The following is a 19,677-nucleotide window of genomic DNA, read 5'->3' as shown; positions in this document are numbered from 1 at the left end:
TCCTCAGCGCTGAGCTGAAGCGCCTCGGGAGCCATGTTTGCTGAGTTCAACCCCTCAAAATGAACAAACAACATAAATAAAGAAATATCAAAGCAGCATCTTCAGCAACCCGAGACCTAAACTCAGCTCCCCCCGTTCCGTCCCCCCCGAAGGCAGTGCTTCACCCCGCAGCGCACCCGCTCCTCCCCGCGGGTCAGCTGACGGCCGCCGCTCCTTCCATCATGGCCGCCCGGCTGCCGGCCGGCCCGGGGCGGCGGGGAGGCGAGCTGGAGGCCCTGTTCCTGCTTCTCCTGTGGCTCGCAGCCGCGGACGCAGCGGCGAGCCCGGAGCCGCCGCCCAAATGCGAGGAGCTGCGGCTGGGGCAATATCCTGAGCGCGGGCGGGGCGCGTTGCTATGGCGATGGGCCGGGGTGAGGGGCGGACGGGAGCGGGGTCAGAGCAACCCTGGACCCCTTGAGGAAGGGGTAGGAGGGAGCCGAGCGCCGTGCCACGCTTTTATCTGGGGCTGTTGTGCTGTGTGGCCGCGAGCAGGGTCGGGCTGTTTGTTTTTCAACGAAAAAATCCTATTGGATGAGGCACCCCCGTCCTCACTACCTTCTTATTTTTATGGCCAGCCCAATGCCTCAGTTTGAAGCTACTCTGTATTGAAATAAGGCAGGAAATGAGGTCGGGGTGCTGCCCCAGCGCAGAGGCTGTGACAGATAAATGTTGTGGTTCCCTCAGGTCGTCCTGACTGCGGTGCTAATTAACGCGCAGCTTATGCAATATAGCGGTGTATTAAATTGGATTAGCAGATTTGCAGCATGGCGATGTGCTGTTCTATTGGGGGGATGGGGAAGAAGGGAAGCTGGCATCAAGGTAGGTCTTAAATCCTCCAAGGTGAGAGAGGGAGGAATAAATGAGAGTTAAACCTGTTGGAGTGTTTGATATGAAAAATGTTTTCCTCAACTGCCTGAACATATATGTGTGATGAGCCTAAAATAGACAATAGCACACAGGAACCAATGAATTGCACAAATCACACGGCATATGGTAAGGATTTGTAACGTATATTGATGGTAATTGCATTTTCCAAGGAAGTACTCAATTCATACATTCGTGTACCTGCTAGCTGAGCTTCTAAAACATGGAATCAGTAATGTCATTAGTATGAAAGCTTACGCATTTGCATACATTGGATGCTTTACTGAAAGAATTACTCTGATCGGGGCGTTTGTAAGTGAGGTTTCTAATCAATTTCTTCAAAGTATGTTATATCCTCCAGGCTCCATTCTCCACTCCTGTGATAAGAACAAACCATCCCTGTCATACTCTGTTTTGCACACACTTATTAGAAGAACTGACAGAACAGGCTCAAAATCTTCACAATTTCTTTCAAGGAAAGATGGTGCCCTCCGTCATCAAGATTTTTTGGTGCCATGAGGCTCTGTTTTGAAAGCAGTTACATTTATTTTGATGTTCTCTGGCGTACAACAGAAACATGCTGAAATTGGTCCCTTAGTTTATTTCATATGTGTTCCTGATGATAAACAGCCAGTCAGTGAGCTGAACGTTCTGCAGTTTGATCAGATTGGTAGTTGTGTCTAACCAATTACCATATTACTGCATTTAAGACACCATATGTTTTCTTCAGAGAGGGGAAAGTTGCAAAATTAATTAACATGTTCTTTTCTATATCTGTATAGAATTTTTACAGATACAGCAGGCTTGGTTGTCCCCATATTATCTCAGTCGCTTCCTCTTACAGTGTTATCTGTGTAATAAAAAGTTAGTCATATAGCTCATCCTTGAACACTACTGCAGTCTATAAACATTTCTGGGTTTCATCATCCAAACCAGTAGGGGTTTAATTCAAAGCATCCAAACTCTACTTAATTTTTTTGGAATGCAATATGAGTAGATAATAAAAAATAATTTAAAAAAAAAATCTAAATCCTTGTTTATTGGAAAATCCAGAAAGAAATGTTGAACCTGGCTAGCAGTTCTGTTGCAGCTAATCAGCAGGACTTGCAAGTACTGAAAGATGATAGAAAGTGTGTAAAGGACTGGATTTCTTTTCTTTTAAAACAACTCACTGAAACACTGAAGAGCGTCAAATATTCCGGTAATACATTGCAGACTTTTAGCAGATGTCATTTTCTGCTATGCCTTCCACTTTGGCTCTTTTATAAATCAAGCCTCAGTGTAGAATAATGGAATAATTTGGGTTGAAAGAGACCTCAGGAAGTCATACAGTCCCACCTCCAGCTCAAAGCAGAACTGGCAATGAATTCAGAGAAGGCTGCTCAGGACTCTGTCCACTCCAGATCTTGGAAACCTCTAAGGATGGTGATTACACCATCTCTCTGGGCAGCTCGTTCCAACATTTGACTGTTCTCATGTTCCTTTTTCTCTATTAGATCTCCCATTGTCTCCTAATGCAGCAAAAATGGAAATGGCAACTGAATTGGCAGCAATTCGGTTTCTGTATTTTGTTTTGTGTTGTGCAAAAAGACAAGTTGGTCATAGATCTTGCTTTAAAAAATTTTTTTACATAACATGCCTGTGTGTGCTCTGTATCAAAGCTGTTCTACGGTGTAATTTTGTGTCTTGCCAGAAAAATTCCACAATACCCAGTCAATAACTGCTTAATCTCAAATATTTTTTTTGTCCTCAGTTCAGTGCCTGCCAGCACCAAATATTACTTGCAGAGATTACCTGGGCATAGAAAAAGTCTTTACTGGTCAGGAAGTTGGATTTTACAAGCCTATTGCATGCCGTAATGTGTAAGTACGCCGTCGTTTTTTGTCATATTTTGCCTGTTTTACATTGAAATTTTTCTAAAACGGTACAATGCCTTGACAGAGGGAAGAATATAGAATACTGTACACGTGTTGCCCAGTATTTCACCTCCAAATAAACATTATAAGTAATAAAAGGATACAACATGTGTGTTTATAAGTAAATCTGTCTTTGTGTTGGACACTTTTTGTTTGTTTATTTATGCTTGTGTCTTTGCTCTACTTTAGTACTTACTCTGGCAAAGAATTGCTACAAATTCTAAGGCTACATTTCACATATGCTTAAAATCAGCACAGCTGCTGAAAGGAGCTATCTGGGGACTCCTCTCCATCCCTTTCCCTGAGGTACTCCACTGTGTACTCAATCTGGGAAGTGATCTATGTTTGAACTAGCACGGATCAGTTCCCCAGTCTGAGTCACAGTACAGTCACTTCAAGTGCTTGTGCCAGCAAGCAACTGGGATGAGGCTAAATCAAGATAAGAAAGAGTGGATGAAGGAGGGCTGCAATGTGCTACACTGCTCAGCAGCCAGTTCGTGCTGATTGGAAGTGTGCCTGTAGCTGCAGCTTACGTTGTATGCCTGAATAATGGGGAGCTTTGGTCTTAAATTTCTTCTAGAGGAATTGCTCTCTAATTTTGAATAACCTTTGTATTTAATCAAGTCTTGCATGTTATTTAAGAGCCTGCTTCTGAAACTTGAAAATGGTGAACCTAGTATTTTTTCTGAAACACACTGAGCAACAGAAAGCTCAGGACACCAATAAATGTTCCAACTGGCCAGTGGTAATGATCAGCGAACACCTGTCAGCACCATTTGTTTCTCTTTTTTTTTTTAGTATATATTTTTTTTAGATTCACACAGGAATCTTATTCTATTGTCCAGCTCTGAAATTTGTGGAAGTTACAACTCCAGTTGCAATGTTTGCTGTGTATTCACAGGGTTAGGATTAGAATTTAACCCTGGTATTGCTCTAGTAGGCAGATAACTCTGATGGGGTACTGCTCAATAATTTGTCTAACTCGGACAGCTCTGCCTCTTAGTTTCATAAATATTTTCTCTGCGTATAGTCTTCTCAACAGTCAGAGCTCAGCAAATTGTAGAAAACATATTATTAAATCTAATCAAATTTAAATGCTAGCAAAATAGACTTCAGTCACGTTTTTGTCCAGAAGCAATTGTGTTTCAGTCCCATCTGCGAGGGGGACTGAGAATAAGATGAACTACACTCATTTAATAAAATTGTTGTTTTTTTTTTTGTAAAAGCAATCTATGTAGGCAGGAAATGTGTTGTTCTTCTGATGTCTGTCACTTTACAGTGACTGTTGTTTGTAATAAAATAATCAGTGGTCCAACTATGAAAACAACTTGCTGTGGCTTTTCCAATCCTATGATTGTATGGCAGAGGTGGAAGAGGACCCTTTGTGGGCTTGCTGGAAATTCTAAGAAATTCAGCTGTAAATGTTGGAAGAGTTAAATAGACATGCCCTTGGTAAAGCTTCCAAACCAGGTAAAATTGGCAGCAAGATTAAAATGGCTATCCTTCATATGTATTTTTGTTGAAGAAGTCTAATTATTTCTCATTATACCAACCTTTTTTAAGGTATTTTTACCTAAGTCTTAGAAACATTATTTTAAGCAGAATTCTCCAGCTTGATATTACAACGGCACGCTTTCACTTTCTGCTGCTTTTTGGAGATTTTCCAACATCTTATCTGAGATGTGATGAAAACTAGCTGTCTTCTGGCACAAATAACCGCACATCATTTAACCAGAAAATTGGTCTGAGAAGGCATCTTCCTACAGCAGGATCGTCCTAGTGTGGGGGCAGCAGGTTAATGTCTGTCCCTGGCTTTTGGAAGGGGCAGATGAGCATGCTGTCCTTGGCCAAAACCCTAATTTAGCAGCAGTTCTGGGATCCTGTTCTTTTTGAGCAAGACCATGAGTCTGTTTCAAGAGGATGTGTTCAAATTCAGTTGCTCATAGTGTTTGTTCTTGGAAAAGCTTGTAATTAACAAATCATGTTGCTACAACAAAGAAGTGGAAGTTGTGATTGATTTGGTTTGGTTTTGATTTAATGTTTTGGAGGTAGATTTTTGCCAAATTCTGGAATTCCCCAAATTGGCACACTTATCATTTATTGTATTTAATATGTTCAACCCCTGATTACTCAAAATATATATTGTTCAAGTTTTAGTGTTCCAAGCAAGAAGCCCTTAGAGCGGTAGGCTGTGCAAGTCCTGAAGTTGAGTGTGGGCAGGCCTTGCAGCAGTGCTAAGAGGTGTTGAAAGAGCACAGAAAACACCGTCACATGTAGCAGCCCCATGTGTAGTATCAACTGGTATGAAGAACAGGAAGAGAAGTTTTTGAATAGAAACTGGGAGAAACATACAGAGAAAGACTGAATAGGCCAATAAATAAGAAAAATTGGAAAAGCAACTGGGAAGGAATTGTATTTTTACCAATTGCAGAAGTTGCTTTAGATTAATGGGAAGTTTTCTTTTCTTACTTGCTGCATTAGTCTTTGGCACGTATTTTTATCTGAAAGAATGAATAAGAAAGGATATATAAGAGTGGATGCACCCTTGCTAACAGCGTCTACATGCTTCCACTTCCTGGTAGATTTCTTCTGCCCTTCAGTTTTGTTGCTGAGGTGCAGATTGGTCTCCTGTTCAAAGCATCTCAATGCAGCGTTGATGCTAAGTTTGCTTCATTGCTGTTTCTGATCAGGAGCATCTAAAAGTGTGTTCCCACCTTTTATGCTAGAGTTCTATGTATTGGTGTCCTTGGATGACTTCTTGACGCATCTCAGTTGAGAAACATTTTCCAAGTTTACCTTAACTTTTAAGTAAAACAAGTAGTGTTCTTTACAGTGGAAACAGGACAGTTCTAAGGATGGTCACTTACATTACATTAGGTTCCAGAAATGCGCAGTATGTCCTATGTTGCTAATAAGCACTAAATAACAAATATTGAGGTAGGAGTCATCATTTAATCACTTAATGTTGCCATTAAGTTTTAAAGTCGGTAAATCTAGATAATAAGCAAAAATGTAGATCTTTATTTGGCATTGAAAGTGCTTAATAAAGGTGCTTGGACCATTCTCAGCTACTGCCTTTTGTGAAACTCTTATGTTTTATTCAACTGTCAACCAAGAGTTTAATTTGGGCTTATTAAGTAATTGCTGGCACATATTAATGCACATATCAGAACAGTAAATTGTTGGATTTTTTAAAGTCCTAATTACATTTGGGTTTCTGCTCTTTTCAGAGGGTAGCTTTCCGCCAATGCAGCAGAGGATGGTTTTAGTACCGATAGCCGTACATTTCTAGCTTGCCAATTAGCATAAAGTTCACATCAGCAGTGACTGAAAATTGCAAATGGTTCGGTGGCCACATCACTCCAGCGGTGGGCGAGAACGGTGCCAATTAGTGTGGATCTCAGGAAGCCTGTTGTATCTGTGTGTTCAGTGTGACTGGCCGTGGGATGCGTAGCTTCAAGGTGTCTGTCTGCCACTGACATCCTCGTACAGTTCGCAGTCCTTTTCATTTGTCAGAGCGCGTGCCATTTACTGCCCTTAGTGTGTAGTACGTGGATAGCTGCACGTCTTACCCTTTTTGTTGAATCCTTCCTGCGGCTTCTTCAGCCCGTGGCCATGGTTCGTTTCTCCTTCAGATCTCATTGCAATTACTGTCTCTGCTGACATCTCACCTGTCTACCCCGTTCCTCTCTATTTGGCTGGATGTGAGGCTAATGCCTACAGACAGTGTGCGTACACCTCTTAGCTTTCCGGTGTTGTCTCAATAGGGCTGACCTATTAGAAAATGCTCTGTAAAACTGGGAATGTATCAGCAACTGAATTATGTCTTTCTTGACAAGAAATGATGATTTAGTTCCAGAATAGCGATCAAAAGAATCAGTATTCTGCAAGAGTATTCTAGAATTGGGAAAGCCGAGGTTGCTTTATGGAGGATGCCTGTGAAGTTTGAAAGCTTAACATCAATTCTGTCTTTGTTAATTTAAGATAAATAACAAATATGACTTGAATTATTTTAACCGAAGCAGCAAATGAGTCACTATTTAATTTTCAAAAATAGGAGTGCATATATTTTGCAGTCTACATTTCTTGTTTCTTTTGGCAGTAATGGATACTCTTACAAAGTGGCAGTGGCTCTGTCCTTATTCCTTGGATGGTTGGGAGCAGATAGATTTTATCTAGGCTATCCTGCCTTAGGTAAGTTTATTTCTTATTTTTACTTTGAGGTGAAGCTTATTGTAATGACTGAGTTGTTTGTGTGAATATATATTTTGAATAAAAAGGGCTGGCTGTCATAGTTTTGGTATTTACATCTAGAAGCTTTACTTCATTTTCAAATAAGATAAAATCCTGGGTTATTATGCCTCTGCTTCCTATCCTGTTGGAGTCAGTGATGACAAATGGATATATAGCTGTCCAGCAGACAAAACCTTCACAAGCAAACATGATTATTGCCATTTGTTCTGCTTTATGCTGGTATTTAACTCTGAGTTCTCTGTCAGCCAGTGGAACAGAAGTCATTTTGGCTGATGTGCCAGCTACTTAAATGGTGCTTTGTTCTAACAGGTAAATAGGGGACAAACTTTATGGTAAACCCAGGGTTTGGGGATGTAGAATTTATTCTGGCAAGTGCTGTTGCCAAGACGGCGCATGGTATTAGTAGTAGCTCTGCAGAAGCTGGGACCTTTAATAGGAGCTGCCTCTTCTTACAGCTTTTAGGACCTGATTCCCAGGGAGATGGTGCCAGTGGCTTTTAAATAACGTGGGGACTTCAGTGTGTTAGAATTACTTTCGTTGTCTTGGATCTTCTCTGTTTCTGAGCCAGACGAATGGAGTAAATTTAAGTCTAGATAGCATGGAGCAGTGAATTGAAAAAGCTGGACATGTTACTGTCCTTTCAGCTGGGAGTTTTGAGTTTCTGCCCATCAAATAGAAATCCTTGTTTTGTTTTGTTTTGTTTTCCTTCTGGTTAATCTCAGGTTCACATCTGTGTCTTTTTTCCTTGAGATTCCATAATTAGCTCTGATTTTGTCCATCTGTTTCTTAAGAAGATATTTTGGGAATTGCTCAGGTGCACATTTTTGTTGTATCATTGGATTTGGAATAATAATTTGCAGTATTTATTTTGCAGTATATTGCAGTGCAGTAAATGGAAATATTCTGCTCCTATATAAGAGTTCTGTATGGCTCATGCTTACTAACCCCACAGGAATATACTGTAGCCAGTATTCAAAAGACTTAAAATTAAACTCCTCTAAAGACAAAAATTTGTCTTTTAAAAGCCAAACAAGAAAAATTCAGCAGTAGAAAAGAAAAATAAAATCAATAAATTGGACTCCTTCTTGGTGGCACATTATTTTTTTAGGGCATCCATACCTTAGCAAAAATGATAAAGAAAGGGATTAGCATTTAAATATTTTGTGCAAACATAATGAAGTGTGTAAACTTGCCTTTTTCCCCCCCCTCTTATCTTAAAGAGAGCACAAATACAAGCAAGCTACTGAATGTGAAGAAATAGGAAGGCAACTCTTCCTCTCCCAAACACTGTGAACTAAACATGAGTTATTACCACCTAAGACTGCTGTTTTTACCCCCATGCTTTGGAGCAGGTTATTTTCTCAGTGTGACCTGCTAGTGGGCAGGAAAAAAAAAAATCAACTTTACCCCACGCTCCAGAAACCTGTGCCACATTCAGAAATAGTACTTCTGCATCCAGTAATGGAACACTGGGTGGCTCACCAGGATGCAGACAGTTCCTTGAGTGAACTGGAGCCACTGCTGGAACTGGCATGGTAAGGGAACTGCTGGGCTCCTAAGAGGTGAGCTGACAGCGAGCTCTGGGACTGCAGCTGGAGAGAAATGGCATAGTGAGAGTCACAAAGAAATATTTCAGTGGTGAGGTAGTAACAGAGTAAATGTGGTCACCAAGGATTTGATAGTATTTAATCATGTTAACCGCTCTTTCCTAGGGCTAGTTATTTTTTTTTGGTGGCTGTGTCCCTTCTGTTTTGTTATGTAACGTTTGCACTGATAGCAGGCAAACCGTATCTGACCACAGCAAATCTCACCCGTCAGTTTCTGGGGATGAGTTGTTTTAGCCTGAGTTTTTGCACGTTTAAGTGGCACAACTTCAGCTGTAATACGCAGGTGGGCTTTTCTTTTAATCAGCTGGAAGACCGTCCTGCTATTCATCCTCTTGGTCATTAGATGTATTTTCTCTGTTCTCTCTGACTACACTGTCATTCCATGGAATGATGATAAACTGTCTCGCTAAAGTTTATAAATCAGCTCTTTTCATCTTGTCAGCGATGGGAGCTGTCTCCAGACGGAGGGATGCTCTTCCCACAGTGTGCAAGCCGCTACTCCCCCACTCTTCTCCATGTGGAGCCTCAGAAACAGGGCATGGGGGAGAGGAGGTGGTGTGCTGGGCAGATCGCTGCTTCCAAAGGAGAGGGGAGCTCAGAGGAGGAGGCAGAGGTCAGGAGACCTTCAGGCGTCAGACTGAGAGCTGGCTGGGGAAAACTGGTGTGTTTTCTCACTAATGTCAGGCATTAGCAGCACAGCACGACTTGTTGGTGGGCAAGAAGTGCCACAAGATACTACCTGTGTGCTGTTATCAGCATGCTTGTTCCTTGTCTCAGAGGCGTACTGGTCCCTGGAAGTACAGTGAGGATGCAGTAAAGAGACAAATGTCTTCTTATTCTCAAAATAACGTAGATGTTTGCTTAGCTCAGCAACTATCAACTTGTAATATCTACAGTACTCTTCGTATTATATTGATTGTACAAGAAACTACTGATATTAAAAAAAAGTAAAAAAAATGAGTCAATCTTGTTCTAAACACACTTTCCAAAAGTTGTCCGCCTCTCAATGAAACATTTATTTGCTAGTTGCTATTCCCATATATTTTCTATGAATCTTTCATTTATTTGTATAAAAGCCCCCCACCCTTTTTGGAATACTGATTAAAAAGAAGTGTTTCTGTGTATGTACATGTATATATATTCAAAATAAATTCATATTTCAGCAAAACTACAGGAGTGATACTAAAACGATTTTCTGAAGTAGCATGTTCTCTAAGTCAAATCATTACATGCTCCAACTCACAATGGAGAGTCTCCCTCTATTCTATTCATAAGTAAATTTTGTAGCCCAACTTGGGATTTTCTTCTCTCTGTTTGCAAATAAATGAAATTTTCCAGTATCTTGATTATCAACTTTTGACTTGTTCAAGGATAGATATCGGTTTGAAAGAACATTACTTCAGTCTCTCAAGTGCATTCAGGATGCATGTTCAGATGGTGTTTCCCCTGATAATTAAAGATATTTGACTTCAGTTCTAAATATATATATATATATAATATATATATAGTGGAGGGTTGGGGTGTGATTGCAGCCAGCAGCATACAGACTTCATAAACGCTGGTAAAGCTACTGTTAAATTTTATTTTCTTTTTTTAGGTTTGTTAAAGTTCTGCACTGTAGGATTTTGTGGAATTGGTAGCTTAATTGATTTCATACTTATTTCAATGCAGGTAAGCAGTGCTTTCAAAGCAAGATACAAATCTGTATTTGCTAAATTTTTGATTACTAATTCCTTGTTAGCATTTTAACCTAATAACTCTTGTGTATTGAAAAATCAAGGCATTTCTTGTGGCTCTGTTTCCAGCTTGATGCTGTAGAACACGGGGGCAAAAGGTATTTATTGTTTGTATTAAAATGAGAAAATGAACTGTCTTTAAATACTTAGAAAGAATAGCTCGGAATCTGTAGCACCATAAATTCAGTGTCAGAACCTCTGAGCTCTTTTTGTGACACCTGAGAGGTGTCCTGGTGTTCCCAGAGTCCCGAAGCTCTGCATTTACATTGCTTTGTCACCTGGGATGTTTAGGCAGCATGCACTTGAGAAGACATTGCCCATTTCTTCCTGCCTCTTCAAACTGAGGTCCCACATCACCAGAGAGCTGCTGCTGTAGGATTCCTGATGGTTAGGTTCCCAGCTGGGGTGACATGTTGTGACATCATGAGATTGCCAAATTGTCTTATTTTACAGTGCATCCATTGAGCACAAATTATGCATCGCCTATCGTGAACTCAAAAAACATTGAGGATATAGAAGTTATTTATATGGGCGAATAGAAAAATGTTTAACTTTTGAAATACGTGTATCCTCAATTTTCTTTCTTTACTATCAGTGTGTTTTGCCTCATGGCTTACTGACACAGAGAGTATCTTTCATCTCTCCTTATTCATCTCCCTGGTGACTCTCCATCAGTTTAGCATTTCCAGAACAAAAACACCGTGATCTTCTCTCCGTTTCTCTGTTGCTTACCTGTGCAGTATTTCAAATACTCTTGTCATCAGCCTAATTCTCTCCTACCTGCCTGCCTTTGTTCAAGAAAAGTGGTTTGGGACCCACTCATTTGTAAGCCTGATTTTGTGACTCAACTCCTCATCAGCTTAACCTAGCAGCAGTGCCCAGCTATATAATTTGGTCGATTAGAAACCCCAGGGAAATGTTCCTCTTGAGACAGCACTCGCTAAAATAGTTAAACTACGGCATAACTTCAAAATAAATCTAGTTTCTGTTTGGGTAATTAAGCATGACTAATTTTATGATGGGAAAATTAGCAATAATTGAGACATTAGCACAAAGCGTATATTTCACTTTATATTGAAAAGTCTTGGGTTTTTTTTTCTCTTGTAGATTGTTGGACCTTCTGATGGCTCTAGTTACATTATAGATTATTATGGAGCGAGGCTCACACGGCTCACTATTACCAACACGACGTTCAGGAAGATGCAGACCTACCCTTAACCCTGGCAGTAAGTGTCACATGCAGAAGTGTGCTTTAGTTTTACAGAAGGATTTAGTCGTCCACTGGAATTGCTGGTGACTTATTAATTACACTTCATCAGAACTGATTAGACACACGTTGAACAAAGATGATAAAATACGAAAATTCATCAAGTGCATGAGTTTACCACAAAGGAGCCAGGTTTCTTTGACTGCTCTGTTTCTGTGTGCACACAGTTTGTGGTGAGGTTGTACAGTTATGAAATAAGCAGGCTTTTGCTATTTGCACAATGTTATTCCATGCCTCGGCATAATTTACAGGGTGGAAGGGAGGGAAGGAGGTAGTTCTGAAGAACTACATTGGTCTTCAGTGCACTGAAACCAGTGTGAGTTTTAGCACGAATGGGCCAGGAAGGCACTTGGATCTGTCTTCAGAACTGTGTGCATCACAGTTTGGAAATGAACCAAAACCACAGATGGCCTTTCTTTCTATCCTGTTAGGTGAAGTCCAGGTGGCCCTGAAACTTGTGCTGGCATAGCATGCGAAATCCTTTTAACTGAAACAATTCTGTAAAGTTTGAAGACAAATTTGGGGCAAGCTGTACAATTTGATCAATGCTAATCAGCAGTAGAAACATGTCTACTTAAAAAATAGTACCATGGGTGACAAAATAGAAAGGTGACCATTGGGTGCACCGAGGTTAGAATGCCATATAGCTGTTATGGTTATTCTGATTTATTTTTTTTTAACTAATATTTTTCCCTCCTCTCTTGCAACTACCCATAGTAAGATACATACTTCCTTTTTTTTCCTGAAAAGAAACTTATGCATCTGTTTTACAGATACAGAATGTCCAAAAAGTGAATTCTTTGTTTGAATAAAGCCCTTCGAAGGTTCTTCTTTTTAATCAGTTGTGTTTCTGTGAAATAAATCCTGTGTCCTTCAAAGCATTTTGACCAAATTCTTTAGGATAGCCAAGATTTACGTGGATGTTTCTTCAAAGAAAAACGTATACACAGAGACAGAAAACGTGTCAACAGAATCTTGATGCTATTTGACCAATTTTAAACATTCCCTTCACCTTCTTATGAAAACCAGCAGTAACTGAATGACACATCCACGCTATATACACTTCAGTATAGATTTCCTTCAGTAATTTGGGCTATCCTTTTGCTTTTCAGATGAAACTTTCGAAAAGTTGTTAGTGCCTGCAACCAATATTTTACAAAAATTAGATGCCTGAATTGATTTTTCAATGCACAATTGTTAGTCTCTTTTAAACCTACATTAAGACTTGGTGCACAGGAAGCTTTGTAAAATAAAAATCCTGTTTTGCTTTCCAAATCAGTGAAACCTGACGTATGATGTAATGAGAATCAACCACACACAACACTTTGTACTTAACATTAATTCTTTCCTTCACATGAAAAGACATAACTTTAGAATACTTGCTAACACACTCTACTTATGGGTTCAAAGAGACAAGAATACTCCATTAGATTCGTTCACCTGCCTGACACTTGTTGCATCTCCCCTTTGTCTTTCACCAAATGCTCTTTATGCGTGTCAGCTTCAGTTTCTGAAATGAGCACTTTCAAAACCAGACAGGAAGTGGATGGAAAATAAATGCTGGAATCAAATAAAATCCCGTGGCTCATATCATCCTGTGACTTGTCTGCTTTTTGTTTTCTAACGCTGCAGCTGATAATATAGCTCTGAAAATAGCACAATACTACATACAATTCAATTTGAAAAAAAAAAAAAGATCTCGGGGAACTCATCTCACAAGATTTCATTTTAAAATGGATCTCCATATGTACAAGCAGCAGAGGGCTCGACTTGGTGACTGCAGCAGTCCATCTTGTGCTTCATTATTTTTAAAAGAATGCCGGGACCATTTTGTGTGAATCAGATGAAAATATGATTAGTTAAGAGGTCTGTCAGATAGATTGTTACTCCCAGAAATAAAGTGGTCAGCAGAAGGAAAGATCAGTTATTCTAAGCTAATTTACAGTCTTTCTGTAGAAACAGAAGATTCATCCAGAACCAATCCAAAGAATAAAAAAAAGCCACTATGGGATTCTTTCATCCCAACCCTCCATTTGCGATGTCTCACAATGCCTCCCCAGTTCTCAGGACTGCACTGTTCTGTCATAGCAGCAAAACAGAAGTGTGACCAGATAGAACGGCATTTGGACCATTAGCACAAGGTTTTTCTCCTCTCTTTAGATGATGGCATTCCACATCATCCTCTTCCCAAACTAACAACTTTCCACTTCTTCCATAACCCTCTCCATTTTCTGCAGTGTCTTGTAGAAATTAATGTCACAGATGATGTAACCTTTGCAGCTTGTATAGGACATGACTGAAATTATGTTCTGTATCTGAACACACTTGCTGGGTTGAACAGCTGAAGTTTAGAGAGGGTTAACTGAGTAAGTAGATAAGTACTGCAGGGCCAGTACAGAGTTAGTGAGGTCTTTGTTTTCATCTTGTAATTGTCAGATACGGCACGTTTACCATAAGGACTGTGAAAAGTGTGATGCAAGATGTAAAGCTGTCCCACTGTGTTAATAATAAATTGGCTACAGTAATATTTACCAAAACGTCTGTCCTATGATGATTTTCTGTGTTGCTGTCTGCTTTAGCATTCACCTGTCAATCAACTTGTCCATCTTAGCATTTCTGTGGTTCTGATGGCTCCTACTGCACTGGAATAATCTTCTCTCTTGGTTGTAGCTTTTTCTCAAAAATAGTTGAAAAGCAATAGAAGCAATTAAACAACGTACTGTGTCATCCTCCTGCCTTGTTTCCAGAAAAATGATATGTTTGCCTTGCAGATGCTCAGGAGATCTTTCAAGAACCCCAAAAGACAGAAGTATTATTCTCTATCTTAGGCATTAAAAAAAAAAAAAAAAATAAAGAGTTTAAAAAAAGAATTTGAAGTGCCTCACATTTAAAAGCCTATGCAAAGTTAAGACGCTGCAGAACGAAGCCAGGAAGTAAATAATTAAATCAAGATCTTCCCAAAGTAACAGGGCAGTTCAGTCATTGCAGAGAGGACTTTTTTTCTCTCCCCAATCTACATTTTAGAGTTTTCTGCAATACACTTGACCATGATGTGAAAGGGCAGTAGCCCATAGGAACATCTGGCTTTGGACACACTGCCTTCACTCACACCGTACAAGTGGCTGCACTTCGGTGTGCCCACACAATTCAATTGCTGTGGATTGTGCTTGTTCTATGAGACCAACCTGCATATCTTTAGCCTGAGTAGAAAGCACGTTTTCAAAAGACTATTTTAGAAGTTCTCTGACTAGTTTTCCCTCCAGCCATTTAAATCAAGACCATGCTACAACAACTTCTTGTGACAGCATGTTGTTATCTTAACTGTTTCCCTCTGTACCACCACCCACTGCTTACTACATGAAGATATCACTTCTGCCTTCAGGACGTGATAGCACCTTAAATGTTAGGGTTTATTATGTTTCCAAAGATGGATTACCAGTGTGTCTGCCAGTAAAACTTCTCAGCTCCACAGGAAAGTCTTTGTGTTTGAAATGCTCCGTTAGAATTTTTTTGGAGAACATCTGTTGTCACCCCATCAAGAATTGTTTCCTTTGTTCCTCAGGAGTATATTCAGTTATATTTGCTTACACAGCGATGTCTATTCAGTCTCCTCGCATCTCTTCTCAGCACTGGTTTTTTTTTTTATTATTTTATTTTTAGATTCATTAGGTGTTTAGTCCATTTCTGCACTGAGAGCCATCCCTGCTGCTTGCTGTGCAGTTTTCAAACCAGTTTCCTCCAGAAAATGAAGTTGAATGCAATAAAGTTGGGTTGGGGGCTTAAGCGCCCCATTGGGGAAAGGGCCTGGTTTCACTAGCAGCCATACACTTCCATTGCCTTACAGGACTGTCACCAATTGTGATTGCCTTTTACTTCACTGATACATAAGGTAAAGTCTTTCAAACTAAGGGTAGTCTCAGCTCTAACTGCTTTGTCATTTTCCTCATTATAGAATATATTATACAGCTTCTTGAAAAGAATGCATTTCAATTCATTTAAATAACGTTTTTTAGCCAGCTACTACTTTCCGGGTTCAAACTTTTTCAACCTCAACCAAGAGGTGAAATATGACAGATTGATTAGTTTGCATCTTCTGCACTCACTGCCTGAATCTGGGGAGAAAAGTCTTACTCAGGTATTTTGCTGGGCTGAATTTTGATCAAGACTCCTCCAGCTTGCTTCCTCTCAATTCATCTGTGTTACTCGGGGAACCTTTCTAATCTCTGTGAGGTATACAAGAAAATTTCCTAAGCACTGAGGGTGTAAATTGCTGATAATTGATACAGGACTGCAACATCCTATGTATGGCAGCTTAATTTTCTCACCTCAAAGCTGCTTTTCTTTGTCCACGCGTCAGCTGTTTGTTGATCTATTGGCTGGTTTGGGACGTCCTTCCACGAGTTCTCAAGAAGCTCCACAAGGACTTGGACTCTTCAGAGTGAATCAAAACCATAGAAATAGCACGGCATCAGGTTAGGGAATCTTTTATCTGTATGAAGCAAAGACACACTGGGGAGGAATCAATGTCTCAACAAGGGTGTTGTAGGCTTAGTTTTGGCAGAAAGTATGTCTGAAATTTAAAATCGTGTTGTCTCTTTGCCTTCTGCTTCCTGAAGGTGGAGCCAAACCCCCTATCAGATCTCCAAATCTCCTGAAGATTTTCTTTACCGTACAGCAAAGACAGCACTCCTGTGTTTTTCCTTGCTCAACAGAGAAAACTGGAAAGAGGATGTGAGGATTGCAGCTGGCCAAGAAGCGTTTTGGTCTCTCTAGACCTAAGAAAAACAGAGGAAATATAAAAATACAGGGGCATTCTCAGTGCTGTTTGCAGCGCGGTGATGAAGGTGTAGTTCCAGAAACTTCCAAGAAAACAAACTGTTTTGGAAATACAACTTTCCTCAAGCGTATGCGCCTTGCTTTACCCAGGATTTTGGATTTTTTGTCGTTTATACCTCCACCATACTCATACTCTGATAATTCTCCATTATACATATGAATGGCTGCTTTGAAGACTGCAGTGCTCTCCGAAAAGCGCACTTCTTGGGCTCTGCAGATGCGTATGACACAGCAGAATTCTAGGCCATATAAAAATTATCAAGATCAGTTTCCATTACTGTAATTACTATATAAATCCTATCTTTAAGAGGCTTAGAACAGGCCTATTTCACCTTGATTTGAGCTGAGACCCAGACCGAGTTTGATAAGTTGAACACTGAATTCTTTCCCCTCCCCCCCCCCTTTTTTTTTTGTCCTTTCTCCGCAGCATCATAACTTAGTTGAGAGTGGAAGGGGGAGGGAGAAGGGTTCCAATGCATCCTCCTGCACTCTGTCTCAGACAGGGTGCTTGTAGTTGTGCAGTATACCTATCCCCAGCCAATAGCATGGCTGAATGAAATGTTACCTCCAAAAAGTAGCTTGGAACCCACGGCTGCTTTTCTTACACAGCTGTACTGCAGAGCATGAGTGCAAGATGTCTTGGAGGCAGATGATCCACAGAGCGCAGTCAGAAGCTCTTGGGTAAAGCGTGTGATTCCACCCCTCTTTGGAGGTCTCTCGCAATAATTCCCACCTTTTATGGCATTTGCAACAGCTCAGCTGAAACTGAGGTTCTGCCTGCCCTCGCTTCCCTTTTGTGTGGCCGAGATGCCCTGGGGTGGGGGAAGAGCTGCTCTGCCTCCAGCTGCCATTCAGGCCAAATTATTCAGAGCTAGGAGGCCAGCAGATACCATCTGCAGGGGCTGTGGTTACCCTGCCCTATCACTTCGGCATGCCAGGCCGTTAGGTGAGGCCAGAGAGCAGCTTTGGTATGGATGGCCATAACTCGCTCAGCATAAAGCCTAGCACAAGGTTCCTCAGCGCAAACCTGTTCTGTGGTGGGTGTTTTGCCCCCAGTCAGGAGAGTAGTAGGAATTAAATTATTAACGTATTCTGTTTCCTTTACGCAGAATTTTCTTCAAAGTTCCTTGGATTTACTGTGGGGAAAAACATAGCAGAAACATGTAAGAGGAGATCACTGACTGCAAAGAACAGAGCATTCACCTTGAGCCCAAAGAGACTGCCCGACATATGGATTGTGTTGGCAGAGGCAGGAGCCCAGGGAATGCAGAGGTGGGGGGTAATTTTTAGGGCTTTCGTTCCATGGTCCCATTGATTATAACCCTATTAAGAGGATGATGCATGCGACTTTTAAGTTATTTTGTTAACTAAGTGTAAGCAATGGATGTGTCATGCTAACAAACATAATTGCTGGTGTGTCTAATACAGTATGAAAGTACAGTATAGTGAATTTAAAAGGTTGTGGTAATCTAAGAATGTTAAAAGGGAAATGTGTGCCTGGGGGGCGTGGGGGCTGGGGAGAAAAACGACTTACTTGACATTCACTGTCTTCCTCCCAGCTCCTTCACTAAAGTAGGAACAGAATCGGAACAAAAAAATGTTTGTTTTACAGCTGTACCAAGTTACGGCGTGGACTCGTGCTCCCCCCTCCTCTCCCACTTGCATCAAGTACATCCTGTACTTTTGGCAACATGTTGACTGGATATTTAAAAGCTGTGAACTGTTCTGAAAGTTTCACATACTGGGTTATGGGCCATGTGTGTTTGATCAAAATTCAATTACTGCACTGTACCATGCTTGGAAACCTATCATCCCAAGTTATGAAGTATGACGAAATAGGCTAATCTAATTGGTTCAGTATGGGAGCAGTATCAACCAAGCTTGTTATGATAAATAGCTTCCTGTGTTAAAGGTTCTCTAGAGCTTAAGTATCTTGGCTCACCTCCCTCTACAAAATAAGAATAGTGTTCCCTGGGAACAGTTACATCACTGTCCCTCTTCTACATTCACAATTAAAGGTTTGTGGATTTTTTTTTTTTTCATCTTGCTGCTCCTTGAATAGATAAACTGTGGCCATCTATCCCATTCCCCACTTCCATCTCATTCTCCTTCCCTCACATTAGGTCACTCTGTGCTTGCTGTGAGTCTACACGTTCCGTTGCAGGGGCAGCAAGCTTGGCCAGGATGCCACATCCCTCCTTGGAGCTGGGATGTCAGTATATGTGATGTGCACATTCACATGAAGGCTTGGAATTTTGATGTCAAGTTAATGGTGGAAGCACTTCAGTCTTTCTAAGCATCTAATAAAAGAACTTTGTTGAGTGAAGTTCATGCCTGTGGATGTGCTGTTATCTTCTTAAAACTGGAATTTCAGTTCATCATTAACTAACACAAATCCGGTCTGCAAGTGCTGGATTATGGCTAGGGAAAGACTATGTTCTAAGCCTGGATTTGTAGGCACTAAATTTGTCACTAAGACAATGAGCTGTCTCCCACAAGATGATAGCAGCTTTGTGATGTTATCTGGCCCATCCTCGACCAGCAGTACTTAGCTGGGATTTTGATGTCACAGGGACAGCGTCGAGGGAAAAAACATGGAAAAGTGGCTCCTAATGCTCTGGCTGTCCAATTTTTTTCCTTCCTGAGCCACACCCCTGCATGTCTCTTCTAATTCAGAAATCCCCCTCAGGCAAAATAATTGTGCAATGACCATTTCACAAAGGCAGAATATGGGCCCAGTCTTGCAAGTGCCTCTGACTTCGTGGAAATTTCTCCCAAGAATAAAGTTATTCACATACTAAAGAGCTGATAGAAGGAACCCTTATGTGAGTCTTCGTATTAGCCCCAAGACTGCCTAATACCTGGATTAAGCCTGTACGGTGATTAATGCCTGTTTACTGTATCTGTTATCCCACTGCATTTTGCTCTTCAGCCTTGATTAAGCCCTTTGCTTTACCATTTAAAACGTCCTGCTTAACCTTCTGCTTACAAACGCACATAGTGCTGAGCTCTGCATTTTTAACTAGCACAAGTTCTACCATAAATAATAGCATTTAATTTTAAAGTGCAGCAGCCACAGTCACCACTTGATCAAATGACAAAGAACAGCAACAGCAAACCAGAGAGCGCGGAATTTTTCACAACAAATATCTGCATTC

At 40.7% G+C, this 19,677-nt stretch overlaps 1 protein-coding gene across 5 annotated transcripts; it reads left to right on the top strand.

Moving 5' to 3' along the window:
• Window positions 1-221: 221 nt before the first annotated feature.
• On the top strand, window positions 222-18,845 carry TM2D1 (TM2 domain containing 1). Of its 5 annotated transcripts, none has more exons than XM_042819803.1 (7): window positions 222-364; window positions 959-1,032; window positions 2,657-2,765; window positions 6,922-7,013; window positions 10,278-10,351; window positions 11,524-11,642; window positions 17,629-18,845. In XM_042819803.1, the coding sequence occupies exons 1-6, from the start codon at window positions 222-224 to the stop codon at window positions 11,632-11,634; spliced, it is 603 nt and encodes a 200-aa protein (XP_042675737.1). In that variant the 3' UTR covers window positions 11,635-11,642; window positions 17,629-18,845. The 5 variants fall into 5 exon arrangements, with proteins under 5 accessions (XP_042675737.1, XP_042675738.1, XP_042675736.1 ...); XM_042819804.1 differs by lacking the exon at window positions 17,629-18,845 and adding an exon at window positions 16,300-17,582; XM_042819802.1 differs by lacking the exon at window positions 17,629-18,845 and adding an exon at window positions 12,796-13,276.
• Window positions 18,846-19,677: the final 832 nt, after the last annotated feature.

The sequence above is a fragment of the Centrocercus urophasianus genome, unplaced genomic scaffold (genome assembly GCF_019232065.1).
Source record: "Centrocercus urophasianus isolate 14NV4802_14NV808 unplaced genomic scaffold, USGS_Curo_1.0 seq_18, whole genome shotgun sequence".
Classification (NCBI taxonomy): domain Eukaryota; kingdom Metazoa; phylum Chordata; class Aves; order Galliformes; family Phasianidae; genus Centrocercus; species Centrocercus urophasianus.
The sequence above is the reverse complement of the archived record's forward strand: the minus strand, read 5'-3'. Positions and strand labels throughout refer to the sequence as shown.

Coding starts and splice junctions, on each gene's coding strand:
- TM2D1 (XM_042819803.1), top strand. CDS start 222: ATGGCCGCCCGGCTGCCGGCCGGCCCGGGGCGGCGGGGAGGCGAGCTG. Junction 1,033..2,656: donor CACAAATCACACGGCATATG/GTAAGGATTTGT, acceptor TTTTGTCCTCAG/TTCAGTGCCTGCCAGCACCA. Junction 2,766..6,921: donor CCTATTGCATGCCGTAATGT/GTAAGTACGCCG, acceptor TTCTTTTGGCAG/TAATGGATACTCTTACAAAG.